This window comes from Talaromyces stipitatus, genomic scaffold (genome assembly GCF_000003125.1).
Source record: "Talaromyces stipitatus ATCC 10500 scf_1105507295549 genomic scaffold, whole genome shotgun sequence".
NCBI classification, from domain to species: domain Eukaryota; kingdom Fungi; phylum Ascomycota; class Eurotiomycetes; order Eurotiales; family Trichocomaceae; genus Talaromyces; species Talaromyces stipitatus.
In genome coordinates this window covers 3,083,156-3,096,605 of record NW_002990117.1, presented here as the reverse complement: position 1 = coordinate 3,096,605, position 13,450 = coordinate 3,083,156, and the positions used below count along the sequence as shown (strand labels likewise).

The window sequence follows — 13,450 nt, the reverse complement described above, 5'->3', positions numbered from 1 at the left end:
AAGCTCTACAGACACGCTCAAAATAACGATCCAGTCTATACAATAATCCCATCAGGTCCAAAAGGAGGAATATCATCTTCCGCCGGCAACGCGCCCTCAGTCTGCAACTTGAGCGCAACTTCATCCACCTTCTTCCACACCCGAAGCAAGTTACCTCCAGCTACCTTGGCAGCATCAGCATCACTTACTCCACGTCGAAGCAACTCTGCAATCAGATCCGGATACTTGGAGACATCTTCGAGTCCCTTGGGTGTAGATTCGATGCCGTCAAAATCACTACCCAAACCTACGTAGTCAAACCCAATGAGATTTCCAATATGCATGATGTGATTGGCAACATGGGAAAGAGTCGCATTTGGTGGATAGAAATCGGGGAGTCCGTCTTCTCGGTCAGATGCAGTGCAGCTAATGAATTGTGGATAAAAGTTGACCATAACGACTGAATCGGTCTTTTTGACAAGTTTTAGGATCTCGTCCGTTGGGTTGCGAGGGTGAGGGCAGAGAGCATGTGTGGAACTATGGCTGAAAATAACGGGTGCTTGACTGCCAATCCAGTCATCCTTTCCGGCACCGAGGACATCGCGCATTGTAGCTTCGCTGACGTGGGCAAGATCAACGATCATGCCTAGTCGGTTCATTTCGGAGACGAGGATCTTTCCTTGCTCGCTAACACCGTCCCATACTGGATCTGCCTTTTTGATTCCGCCGCCGGGAATCTCAACTAGAGCTGCATCAGCATAAATATTGTGGCAATTATGTGTCAGTGTCGCATATCTAACACCAAGCTTGTAGAACGCTCTGAGATGCGTGAGTGAGTTTCCAATAGAGTGAAGCCCCTCTATACCCAAAGGCGAAATGACTTTTCCTCTCCGGAACTCATCCAGGGCAGTTGTACCATTCGGCGACGCCGAAAGGATACCTTTGAACTCCTCTTGAATTCTGGTCATCACATCAACCTGTTCGTAAGTGGTTCTGACGCTTTCCGCGTAATTCTGCTTAGAGAAATCCAAGCCATCTGCAGGGCAAGGCACAAACACGCTCCAGAAAGTACCGCCGACTTGGCCATCGGCCAAGCGTGGTGCGTCAACATGGCCGGTTAAATTACCAAATGCGAAGCGCTTGATGAAATCAGAGCTATAGATTTTGTTGCCGTATACCGCTCGCACCAGTATAGGAAGGTCATTGTGGCCGTCTGTTTCATCAGCTAGATGTTCATGTTGCTGTTAATCAGTGTTTACTTACCGATTAGAGGTGTTTCGGAAAGAATCTTATGGACTCGATCTTCTATACCTTTGAACGGCACAACTTTATGACAATGCTTAGGAGATGAAGAGCTCCATAAAGCGAATGTAGTCACTGCCAAGAACGCAGTGAATCCTAGTGACCATATTCGAAGGCGGAAAGGTCGGGGTTTGTTGATAGTAGGCTGGCTATCTGGGTTCTCCACGAACCCCGTAGAAGGCTGGTCTTCGTAGGCAAGCAGGCCGTGCTTCTCGTCTTTAGAATCCATCTTGACTTGATGGAATCCGAGGCCTAAGACGAGAGTCTGAAATGGAACTGTTGTTGATCGGTAACTTAAGCCCAAAAGTTGACTCAGTTAACTCAGCCAGAAGATAACGCGATAAGAAAGACTGGGCCAATTAAATATTGTCAAACCGCCCCACCCAGATTAACCCTCCGACACAAAGCAAGAACATCTTCATCTCTTGAGACTGTATCTGAGAGAGTCGTCGCGATATTGTCTTCCGTATGGGTTCCAGATCCTCATATTGAGATTGACATTTACTTGTTACGCATTAGGTTCATGGACATTCTATGCTGACCGACGGACAGCACCTGAAGTACTTGCCTGCCCCGCCATTCTCAATCTAAATTTTCATCAAGATCGAATACACCGTCGTCCTCGTCTCTCAGCACTGACCAAAAGTTCTTCGGAAATGGCGGATTCTTCTTTTGTACAAGGTAAACCTACGACTTAACAATAGTCCAGTATTGGTTTCCTAATTTCTGACGTTATGACAGCATTGTTGGAAACATGGCACAACCATCGCATTCCCATCATCTTCTTCCTAGGAGTTTTGTACGTTTCTATACGATGGCCCATTTTATACAGGCGAGCAAAACGCCAATCATCTTCAACGCTTCCTCCGTCGCCACGTCTTGAATCTGCCATTCCCAGAGAGAAAGTCGATGCTCCTATCCTCGATCATCTATCAGTTACCACGGTCGACAAGCCGACTTCAAAGCTCGGTCCTAAGAGAGTTGTGGGTAATAAAGATCGTCGTGCAAGTAGACATCCACAAAAGGCTGGTGCAGCCAGCGGTCCGTCATTCATTAAACCAGTAATATTTTTCGCTTCGTTGACCGCATCCACCGAGGCACATGCACGCTGGCTATCCGAGCAATTGCGCGCGGCAGCACAAGAGAAATCGTCGGGAAGCAATCAGGAATGGGGTCTTCTTCCTCCGGAGATCTATGACTTGTCGGAGATTGACTTTGAGGACCATTTCATTTCGGCTCCTAAACCACCACCAAACTCCCCGAATACCAGATACGTGTACTGTTTCTTGATTCCAACCTACAATATCGATACCATTATCGACACATTCCTTGCGCATTTGGATGAGACACATAATGACTTTCGTATTGATACTGCGCCGCTGTCAAACCTGGCTGGATACTCTGTGTTCGGGTTTGGCGACAAGGAGGGCTGGCCGACGGAAGATGAGGGCTTCTGCTCACAAGCGAAGGAACTAGATCGCTGGATGGCCAAACTCACAGGGAAGAAGCGCGCCTATCCTCTTGGTTTGGGCGATTCGAAATCTGATGGAGTAAATGCCTTGAAAGACTGGACAAGCGGGTTGACTGAGATCTTGCTCGAAATAGCAGAGACTGGAGGCTTAGGCGAAGGTGTAGCCGGTAGCGGCGACCCATTAGAAAGTGATGAAGAGTCAGCAGCAGAAGATGAGGGTGAAACATCCAGAAAGAAGAAACAGACGATAGTTGACTTGGAGGACATCAACTTCGCGGGTGGTGCAAAGAAACGCAAAGGTGATCCATTGCCTGTTGATTTTACAACAGTGTCGAAGGCTGGAAATAGTCAGCCAGTTTTGAAAGAAATGGTGCCCTCTACATCACCCACTTACGCATCCCTTACGAAACAGGGTTACACGATCGTTGGGTCTCACTCTGGAGTCAAGATCTGTCGATGGACCAAATCAGCACTACGAGGGCGTGGTTCGTGCTACAAATATTCCTTCTACGGTATCAAATCACATCTTTGCATGGAAACCACGCCATCATTATCATGCAGCAACAAATGTGTCTTTTGCTGGCGCCACGGCACGAATCCTGTCGGAACGACGTGGCGATGGAAAGTCGATCCTCCCGAAATGATCTTCAACGGTGTCAAAGAAGGACACTACAAGAAGATCAAGATGTTGAAAGGTGTTCCTGGCGTTCGTGCTGAACGATTTGCGGAGGCTATGCGAATTCGGCACTGTGCGTTGAGCTTGGTCGGAGAACCAATTTTCTATCCTCATATCAATGAATTCCTCGGTATGCTTCACAATGAACAAATATCGAGCTTTTTGGTCTGCAACGCGCAACATCCAGACCAACTGGCGACCCTCAACCGCGTAACGCAATTATACGTGTCAATCGACGCTAGCAATCGTGACAGCCTCCGAAGAATCGACCGTCCTCTCCACCGCGATTTCTGGGAGCGCTTTCAACGCTGTCTAGACATTCTTCGCGAAAAACGACATGTTCAACGCACCGTTTTCCGCTTGACACTTGTCAAGGGCTTCAACGTCGAGGATGAAGTTAAAGGATACGCCGATCTCGTCGAGAAAGGGTTACCATGTTTCATCGAGGTCAAGGGTGTCACATACTGCGGTACAAGTTCAAGTGCTGGAGCAGGCCTCACAATGCGAAATGTACCATATTACGAAGAAGTCATCGCGTTCGTCGTTGCACTAAAAGATGAACTCGAACGCCGAGGGTTGGGCTACGGTATTGGAGCAGAGCACGCCCATAGTTGCTGCATCTTACTTGCTTCCGAGAGATTTCATGTCGATGGTAAATGGCATACTAGGATCGACTACGATCGATTCTTTGAATTGTTAGAAAAGGAAAAAACGGAAGGCATCTCGTTTCGACCAGAGGATTACATGAGAGAGACGGAGGAATGGGCGCTTTGGGGGAATGGAGGGTTTGATCCGAATGACCAGCGGGTTCGTACGAAGGGGAAGAATAAGGATCGGTCTATTGAACAGGTTACGCCTGTATGAATTATTTGTGTCATGTATAATCAATAGTACAACTTTATCAAAAGTCATGATAGATGATTTATATCCACAGGTAACCGTACAACTGTTTTCATATTGTCTTACCCGGATGGAATACTCTCTCAGGCTGGTACGTGCAAGCACAAACAGCAGCCTTTTCACCTCGCCTTTGCTCCTCTGTTAAGCCATGCAGTCTTGAGCACCCGACTGCATTCTTGTCCCGTTGAGCTAGAGTCTCCTGCATGATGGGCAGAAAAATGTCGACATCCTTTATGAACGAATATTTGCGGAAGAAAGGAGTCAGTCAATTTTTTTTCTTCCACAGGTTTGCGTCAATCACGTCCTTTTCCTCCGAGTCTACCAACCCATCTACTCTTCCTACTATGCAAAGCTTCTGCAAGGGTTTCAGCCCGGCATATGCTTCAAGAGCCATACGAATACACGGCGCCTCCCCATGGATACCCTAGGTTGGAAATGAGCAGAGCGGATAGTCTACAATCTTTGATAGAGTAGGAACTTTGTCCAGCCAACATGGTTATAGTGTCTGTGGTTTTTGAAGACGTTCTCCGAGTATAGAATGTCAATAGATTCGGCATATCTTCAGCAAGAAGGTTAGACGCAGGTCAGTAATGATTTCTTCAGTAAAAAGAGAGGACGTACATCCGACGACAGCTTTGTAAACGCGAGATGACATGAGGTGTGTAAGTGATGGGAGACTGATGAAGCGCTGTGAAGCCCATTGGCCTCCTCCATCGGCATCGACAATTTTGGATTCCCGCAAACTGTGTCTGAGGATAATATCTTTGCTTTTGCCCATTATAAGTTTGCGGGGATAAAGTGGTCGTCTCCAGGCTCCCTTATCCTATATTGCCCATTCGTACTCAATCTGCGCTTTTTGACACTTTCTGTATCAAAATTGAGAACTTTTCTTCGTTCAAGCTCTATTTTTGCGGCTGCGATCTTTGCATCTTGTCCACATTGCGCTTCTTCTCTGCTTTCACCGCTTCAGGACTTAGGGAAGGAAATATCATTGTGATGCGGCCAATGCTTTGTGAGTTGCGAAAATTTCTGAGCTAGGCGTTGGATACCTGTAAAAAAAAATGACCATGAGAAATGAAGTGGTTAAAAATGAGAATACGTAAAGAATAGAAACTTTGAAGCCTTCCTACAGGTAAGTAAAGCTCTTTAACGGTGGATTAGGTATTGGAGCTGGTAATGTGCTAGTGCGAATGAGGCCTAGGGCAAGAATCTAGCGAGGAGGAGAGTTCAAATAACATCAAATAAATTGATTAAGCTGGGCCGGCCAAAATTCAAGAGATAGGATGTTTTACAGCTTGTTACATTGACTGATCTCGGGGGTGTCCTCAGTTCTACTCAGTGAGCAACAGCGGCGACAGGGTGAGCAGGAAGTTGAGAAGCATCCAAGGTAATCCAGTTCGTAGGTAGCCAGTTAATGTTGGTAGTGAAATCCCTAACTTAGGTACTACCTAGGTATAAAACTCATAGACAAACACCTTAAAGCATATGTACTTGTTGAAGTTATCACTAAGTCATTCAGTTACTACTCCTGTACACCCGCAACACCACTAAGCATAACTCGATAGATACAATCATCCAACCATTACATTGCTCATGACAAACTGATATTGGAACTATACGGACCAACGAACGTAGTCCAATCATTGACATGCCTTCCAGGATGTATCAACATCTGCTCATCCTCCTCCAACGCCATGTCCCGCATGCGCCACACCTTTTGAATAACAGCTTTTGTACGTGAGATATTCGACAGCGACGATTTAGCCATGACCTCCAAAGTCTCCAACACCAGCCTTCGGCCGCAGACAAATTGTCCAGTCCTCTTATCATAGAAGAGCTGATCATCTGTCGGATGAAGTTCAACTGCAGCGACAAAGATTGAAAAGGCAAGTCCGGCGGCGAGTCCTGATTCGACCAGTTCGCATATCCCTTCTAGAATGCTTCTTTTAAGTTGGCAGACGAATGGTGTTGAGGGGCCTGCGTCGTATAGGACGCAGTGATGGTACAAGAGGACAGATTTACGTTTGAGTTCTGCCGCTAAAAGTAGTGCGTCGTCCTCGTGTAGAGTTTGATCGGTTTTCTGATGCATTGCTTCGAGTTGTTGCTCTAACTCGGCGGATTCTCTTTCCAAAAAGTCAGGTGAGATATCGTCCCTCTGTTTCAGACGGCTCACTTCGACGATACGGCATAGTATGCTCACCAGAGCGGGACTGCACCCCATCCACGAGTCGATGAAGGAAGAGTGTCTGTCAGTATCGGCCCAGTAATCAACTCCGAATAAGGCTGAGTTGCCGCACGCTGTCCGGCTGATTACGTCTTGGAACGCAAAAAAACGTTCTGTGAATGCCGTTAGGCCACCGAGACTCTCGCTGGGGTATGGCTGTTCTTTGACATTCCAGCTCCGTTGAATAATCTCTTTACTGGCCCGTAGGTGTAAAACCCAACGATGGTCGCAGTTGTCAACTATCTCATAGAGACATAGAAACATCACCATGACAAGGATCTGTGGATCTAGCGGGGAGTTTGTTCCACCCCATGACTCCAATCTTTTGCGGAGAGAATGGATGACGTCCCCTTTCAGTGTCATGGCGGAGCGAGACCATTGAGGTTCGCTGATGCTTCTGTGGCGAGCTGATAGAGCCAAAACGGCTTTAAGGATATCATCCTGACCTGGAATACTGAACAAAGGAAAAACAAGCTGAGCGAAAGGTGATGGTGCTAGACGAGATGAAGTCGTGAGAGGACAGAGTCGCATAAGAAAGTAGTCGACAAGATGAGAGTCGACTTTGGTCAGACTAGGATATGCACACGGCGTGGGAGATATTGAGCAGGTCATCACCGATGGAGCAAGATAGACAGCGGTACTATCTTCGCTTATGCCTTCGATCTTGACAATGTCTCCACACTCTGTGCCGGTTTCCGGGTGATCATCATTGAAATCCCAGTAGCCAGAATTGATGAAATGATGAGATTTAATTATTGGAAAAGTGCATCGCTCTATCCCGAATGTACTCGGAGAAGACTCCAGTTGCAGTGGTTGACTCTTACCCCATCTGCCCTGCCGGCCAAACGCTAGACCACGATCTTCAAATTCTTGCTTCCATTTAAGCTGCACGCTATTGTCGCAAGCAAGGCCCTTTCGCAGGCAGTTCCGGCATCGAGGCTTAGTCTCGTCACACTTGACTCGTCGCACGCGACATGTCTTGCAGCCGCTGCGGACCCTCTGCTTGATTCGGCAGTTATCGGCCTGCCCTGGGGGCCGACGACGTGGCATCGTTCAATGAGTGCGTAGCAGTACTAGTATTCTGATCCAACAGTCATTAATTTTGAATGTGGCCATGGTCTCTTTTCTCAATCAGTGTAAGACTAGCGGATAAGATAAGAGTTCGCGATGCCGGGCTGGCGGTCTAAAAGAGTCTCGACCCCGCAACGCTGACTCACTGAGCAATGAGCATCGTTGCTTCGACTTTAGTGAGTTGACTATCGCCTCTCACGTGTTTCTTATCACGTACATTTTCAGTCACGTGGTTTGATGCCCCTTTTCAGGTGACATATCCCGAAGCAAAAGTTACCTTTGTCTATTTCTCTAGGCTAATCGTTCGAGTATAATTATGATCACAACGAATAATTTCAACGCTACTCAGGTGATACTACTAACATGAGACCACATCCCAGAACATCCCAGTCTATAGTTTGGCGTTGAGTGGCCGAACATCTCTGAGGTCTTTTACCTCATTTCCCGGTCTTGTAACATTCCTGATTTCTTTACGGCCACCATACTTCCACTCTCTCTTCAATCCGCGCTCTGAACCCTCCAGAGCATCGGCAATATAGTCACCAATTATAGGCAGCATTTTGAATGCATGACCGCTGTCACCTGTGGCTAACAGCATATTTGAATGTTGTGGGTGATTGTCTATCAAATAATGCGAATCTGGTGAGTCGGTACACCAGCAGACACGCGCTTCCAAAAGTGGGCGGTCCGAGAATTGAGGCATGACGGCTGCGATGAACCGCTTGATCCCATCCGCTGCTTCAGCAGGAATGCCGTCCTCTGGATGATCGCTTGCGTATCGTGGAATGGAAAAGGTAGTTGTTTTGCCAGTTTCGGGATCGGTATATCTACCTTCACGGAATTGATATCCCGGGAAAGCGTTACAGATTTTCATCAATTCTAGGAGGATTACTGTTAGCGTGAACGAAATAACGAGCAAGCAGCGCCAACCATCTGGGGTTATGCTTACTGGTCTCTGGATCGGGCTCAAACGTGAAGCCCAACTCCATATTATCGACAACCGGGATACCTTTCCATTGCTCAATCTCCTCATCCGTAAGTGCGATGTGAGCGAGGGTCCAGCACTTCGACCATACCTGGGTTGACAGAATATCAGGCAACAAGCCTGGAGATGCTGCCCCAGTAGATAATATGTACCGGTCAGCTTTGATGACTTCACCGGACGCGACTTTAATCCCGACCAATATTTGCTTGTTGTCAAGTTGCAGCCCTGTCATTGTTCCTCCGGGGCCAGAGACAAACCTGACTCCCATTTTCTCTGACTCTGCAGCCATCTTCTCGAGGGCTTTTTTGGCGTGCGTCCACCCGGCTTCGGAATTCCAAAGACCCTTCCATTCTTCTATGTTTACTGCTCCTGCCAACTGAGGGCAGTGCTTCACTATCTGGTCCCTGCTTTCAATAAAATCCACGGATTCCGCCGCACCGGCCTTTACCAGATTTTCGTAAGACTCTTTCAGATTCTGAGCTGCATCCGGATGTCCACTGGTTGTCGTTAATTTACCCTGAATCACTTCACTTCAGCTCTTATTACATGACGGCTGACTTTTTGAAGGTCAAAGGAACGTACCGTCTCATGGAAAATACCATTCCACATAGGCTGTCGCCAGGCACGCAACGCCTCAAGGGCAAGTTCTGTATAGAGCTCTTCCTCATACTCAGTGCGAATGATTTTATTCAAGTCATAACCAGCCGAGTCTAGACTTGGCCAAGGATGCCGGTCAATACATAGGACGTTGGTATATCCACGCTTTGCAAGATGGTATGCTGTACTAATTCCGAATGTTCCCCTTCAAGTTTCGTAGATGGTGAGTTGTGATGTTCTACTGGAAAGGGAACCGGACATTATCCAATACGTACGCTCCAATGATTAAAATTGACGAACTTTTTGAAAGTGCCATGACTGTAGCTGACTTTTTTTTTGCACGTAGCAAGGACTGATAAACATAACAGGGTAAGATAACTTATTTTGAGTAGAAGAGCTGCACTATCATTCCTCTTGTTATGTTAAGACAGTGAGTAAGCTGACTGAATATGTTGCCTTGCTGTCGGTCAATTGACCTTCACACAACAGAAAGGCCGTAAAGACTTCCTCCTATTGGTCAGGTGATCTATCAGAGTCTCCACTCAAAGGCTCTGGATCTCTTGTGGGGCTATGTAAGCCAGTTGACCAATAAAACGACATTACCCACCATTTTCAGGAACATGATTTGTTCGCCAAGACCTTCCATGCATGATCACGTGGAATAAGGCTTATTGATCGAGATTCTCACTCTCCTATTTAGACTCGAGATTATCTCACAATCTAAAGATATAGGTATCAAATGGAGCATTAAGCTCCGGGAAAAACAAAATTTTGCATACAAATTTCTCGCCTGGACCTTCCAGAAAACCATGTACGATCATCTGTACATGTTTACGTGGATGAGCGTTTAAGTCACGTCTATTCAGACTCAAGCTTTATCTTAGTGTCTTATAGTCTTCTCTTCTCTATTGGTTCGCTTGGACCTTCAAGAGACCACAGTTTGGATATCGAAGGATTATTAAACTCCACCACCTACCGGATCTAGCCCTAGTGCTTACCCAAGCGGCCGACTAGCACATGCAGAATCTCCGCTTCCGGTTAATATCACTCCGGCGTGGACCTTCCAATGCATACTATCTGTGGAATTTAGCTATTTGGACACGAGAAGCCCTTCATGATTATCTACATCTCCGGCCATCATCAACCGGCTATTTTGCGGGGTTTGGACGTACCTTAGTGATAGAATCGACACCATGAATGGAATCCCGTTATCTTCATGACCCTTTAGGAGCCCTGTGCGGCGGCGATTGCCACCATACCATGAATTATGTCTGAGTATTTAAATGTGCTGAGAGAACGGGTTGTTCTGTATCCTTCCCACATTCCACGACCAAGACTTGGGAGTGCTTTACCACCTCGTCATCAATTGACTTTAACTTCATAGCACACCGGGCTAAGCACTATGGCTCCAGAAGGTGAGCAGAAGATAGCCGTTGAGGTGAAAAGTGCTGGCCAGGATAGCGGCACTTCTGCCCCGACTGCTCTGGATGACTTAGAAGCACACACCAACGACGATAATGTCCTAGACAAGGCCATCGGTACCATTGAGGATGTGTACACCATTGACAGTGACAACTCGCCCTTCCCAGAAGTACGAGCTAATGTGCCCAATACCGATGACCAATCGACCCCGGTCAACACTTTGCGTATGTGGTTGGTGGGCATCATTTTCACTATTGTCGGTACTGGAATCAACCAGTTCTTCAGCATGCGTTATCCTTCTGTTACTATCTCCTCGCTTGTGGCTCAATTGATCGCTTTCCCCGTGGGTACTGGCCTCGCATGGATCCTTCCTGTGAAGACGGTGAAATTGTTCGGCCGATGGGACGTAACCATAAATCCAGACCATCACTTCAACATCAAGGAGCATTGTGTTGTCACCATCATGTCGAATTTAGCCTTCGGGCCATCCTGGGCGACAGACATTATCCAGGCCCAAGTATCCCCGACATTCTTCAATTTGAAGCAGCCTGTTTCATACCAGTTCCTCCTCGGTCTAACTATGCAGCTTTTCGGCCTGGGCATGGCTGGCCTCTCTTATCGATTCATCGTTGAGCCTCCTCAGATGATTTGGCCATCTACCTTAGCCAATGCTGCGCTGTTTCAGACTCTGCATTCAAGAGTTAATCCTTCTGCTGATGGGTGGAGGATTTCGAGATACCGTTTCTTTACCATTGTCTTTTTAGGGGCATTCTGCTGGGTAAGTACCGTTGCCTATATACGCGCAGTTAAAAATACGCAAACTGATCACTGACGATGAATACAGTATTGGCTCCCTGGCTTCCTCTTCACGGCCTTGAGTACCTTTGCCTTTATCTGCTGGGCTGCCCCAAGTGAGTTCTTCCTTCCTTGTTTTCATCTCCTATAAAGCTGACAATTATCGTCCGTCATAGACAACACCGTAGTCAATAACCTGTTTGGCATGACAACTGGTCTCGCTTACCTGCCTATCACTTTCGACTGGTCACAAATTGCCTACAATGGGTCTCCTTTAGTAGTTCCCTTCTGGGCGCAGGCCAATGTCTTTGCTGGCTGGATCGTCATATTTGCTCTCACCACTCCAATCCTTTACTATACGAATACGTGGTACACAGCATACCTCCCCTTTTCCGGAAGCTCCACATATGACAACACCGGCGAACTATACAATGCGACTCGCATTGTTGACAAACACGGAAACTTTTTGGAAGAGGAGTATAAGGCTTATAGTCCCATCTTCATGCCTGTAACGTTCGCGCTCTCGTACGGATGTTCCTTTGCAGTCATGACCTGTGTGCCTACTTTCATCTTCCTGAATTATTGGCGGGACATCCTCGGAGCGTTCAAACCTGATCGGAAGAAAGACATTCACGTACGCCTTATTGAGCGATACAAGGATGTGCCTTGGTGGTGGTACGGCGTGCTGACAGTCATTGTCCTTTCCCTCACCATCATGGTGCAGGAAGTATATCATACGGAGATGCCCGTCTGGGGCGTATTCCTCGCCTTCGGCATGGCTTTACTCTATCTTATTCCCACAGGATCCGTGTTTGCAGTGGCAAACCTCAACAGCAACGTCTTGACGGTTCTGGGAGAAATTATCTCCGGGTATCTTATCCCAGGAAAGCCTATAGTGCTCCTCATTTTCAAGTTCTACGCATACACCGGCCTTAGTCAGGCAATGCTCTTCGCAAGTGATATGAAACTGGGTCTCTACCTCAAGATCCCCCGCCGCACACTCTTCATCGCGCAATTGACGGCGTGCATTGTTGGCTCATTGACACAGAATGCAGTGCTACTTTGGATGCTTCATCACGTACGCGACATCTGCAGTCCGGAGCAGTCGAATGGATACACATGCCCTCAGGGAACAGTCAATTTCTCGTCTAGTGTTATCTGGGGTGCTATCGGTCCGGCAAGGCTGTATAGTGTAGGCAAGATGTATTCGGGACTGCTGCACTTGTTCTGGATAGGAGCCTTGTTGCCCATAGTCACATTTTTTGCCAAAAGAAGATGGCCCGATAACAAGCTTTTGCGCAATATGCATTGGCCGATTTTCTTCGCGGGCACGGGAAACGTTCCTCCCGCGACGGGAATAAACTATACATCTGCATTTGCAATCTCCTTCATCTTTAATAAGTGGATCAAGAACAAATATGCCCACTGGTGGGCCAAAGTAAGTGCTCACTTCCTATCTTTTCCCTTTCAATTGGCCCTGCGTACTAATGATTGAGTAGTACAACTATGTCCTCTCCGCTGCATTAGATTCCGGCCTCGCTGTCTCTGCAGTCATCATTTTCTTTGCAGTCATATTCCCAGGCGTATCGGTCAGTTGGTGGGGAAACAATGTGCAAAGCACGACGATTGATGGTAAAGGGACCCCATGGAAGCCGATTCCTGCCAATGGAACATTCGGACCTTCGACCTGGTCATAATTCGTGATTTGGGCTTGATCCTTGGCTATCCTCTTACTGCTGCATTGTACGTTTGAGTGGCGTGAACGAGGGAAAGTCTATATTTAATGAGTTCGGAATTATATTAGTGCTATAAGAAAATGGTATAACCATCATTTACTTTTCACCATGACTTACGATAGTTTCTGCTTGAATGAATCTGGTATGTAGCATGTAGCACCGACGACCTGTAGAGACTCTAAAGGATTCCACTTGCCAGACAAAATTTTGGCTGTAATGTTAGGTATTGTATTACCATTCTTGGAAAGGGACCGCTTCTTTCTCTACCTGGTTATCCGAGCCTGCTCTTTAT

General features: G+C 47.1%; 5 protein-coding genes across 5 annotated transcripts; 2 read left to right on the top strand and 3 right to left on the bottom strand.

Annotated features, from left to right (window-relative positions):
- Window positions 1-35: 35 nt before the first annotated feature.
- TSTA_019960 (membrane dipeptidase GliJ) lies at window positions 36-1,583 on the bottom strand (the record flags this gene model as incomplete). Its single annotated transcript, XM_002484126.1, has 2 exons — window positions 1,243-1,583; window positions 36-1,192 (listed from the first exon to the last, which is right to left on the bottom strand). The coding sequence occupies exons 1-2, from the start codon at window positions 1,508-1,510 to the stop codon at window positions 36-38; spliced, it is 1,425 nt and encodes a 474-aa protein (XP_002484171.1). The 5' UTR covers window positions 1,511-1,583.
- A 125-nt stretch (window positions 1,584-1,708) lies between these two features.
- TSTA_019950 (flavodoxin and radical SAM domain protein) lies at window positions 1,709-4,348 on the top strand. The gene is made up of 3 exons (XM_002484125.1): window positions 1,709-1,747; window positions 1,834-1,962; window positions 2,023-4,348. Exons 2-3 carry the CDS (start codon window positions 1,938-1,940, stop codon window positions 4,290-4,292), a joined length of 2,295 nt encoding a protein of 764 aa, XP_002484170.1. The 5' UTR covers window positions 1,709-1,747; window positions 1,834-1,937; the 3' UTR covers window positions 4,293-4,348.
- Window positions 4,349-5,663: 1,315 nt separating this feature from the next.
- TSTA_019940 (uncharacterized protein) lies at window positions 5,664-7,602 on the bottom strand (the record flags this gene model as incomplete). The annotated part of the gene is made up of 2 exons (XM_002484124.1): window positions 5,664-5,764; window positions 5,952-7,602. 2 exons carry the CDS (start codon window positions 7,600-7,602, stop codon window positions 5,664-5,666), a joined length of 1,752 nt encoding a protein of 583 aa, XP_002484169.1.
- Window positions 7,603-7,939: 337 nt separating this feature from the next.
- TSTA_019930 (sarcosine oxidase, putative) lies at window positions 7,940-9,521 on the bottom strand (the record flags this gene model as incomplete). The annotated part of the gene is made up of 4 exons (XM_002484123.1): window positions 7,940-8,502; window positions 8,573-9,125; window positions 9,191-9,410; window positions 9,481-9,521. The coding sequence occupies 4 exons, from the start codon at window positions 9,519-9,521 to the stop codon at window positions 8,015-8,017; spliced, it is 1,302 nt and encodes a 433-aa protein (XP_002484168.1). The 3' UTR covers window positions 7,940-8,014.
- A 1,086-nt stretch (window positions 9,522-10,607) lies between these two features.
- Window positions 10,608-13,262, top strand: TSTA_019920 (small oligopeptide transporter, OPT family; the record flags this gene model as incomplete). Its single annotated transcript, XM_002484122.1, has 4 exons — window positions 10,608-11,405; window positions 11,472-11,538; window positions 11,599-12,860; window positions 12,922-13,262. The coding sequence occupies 4 exons, from the start codon at window positions 10,608-10,610 to the stop codon at window positions 13,117-13,119; spliced, it is 2,325 nt and encodes a 774-aa protein (XP_002484167.1). The 3' UTR covers window positions 13,120-13,262.
- Between the last annotated feature and the right edge of the window lie 188 nt (window positions 13,263-13,450).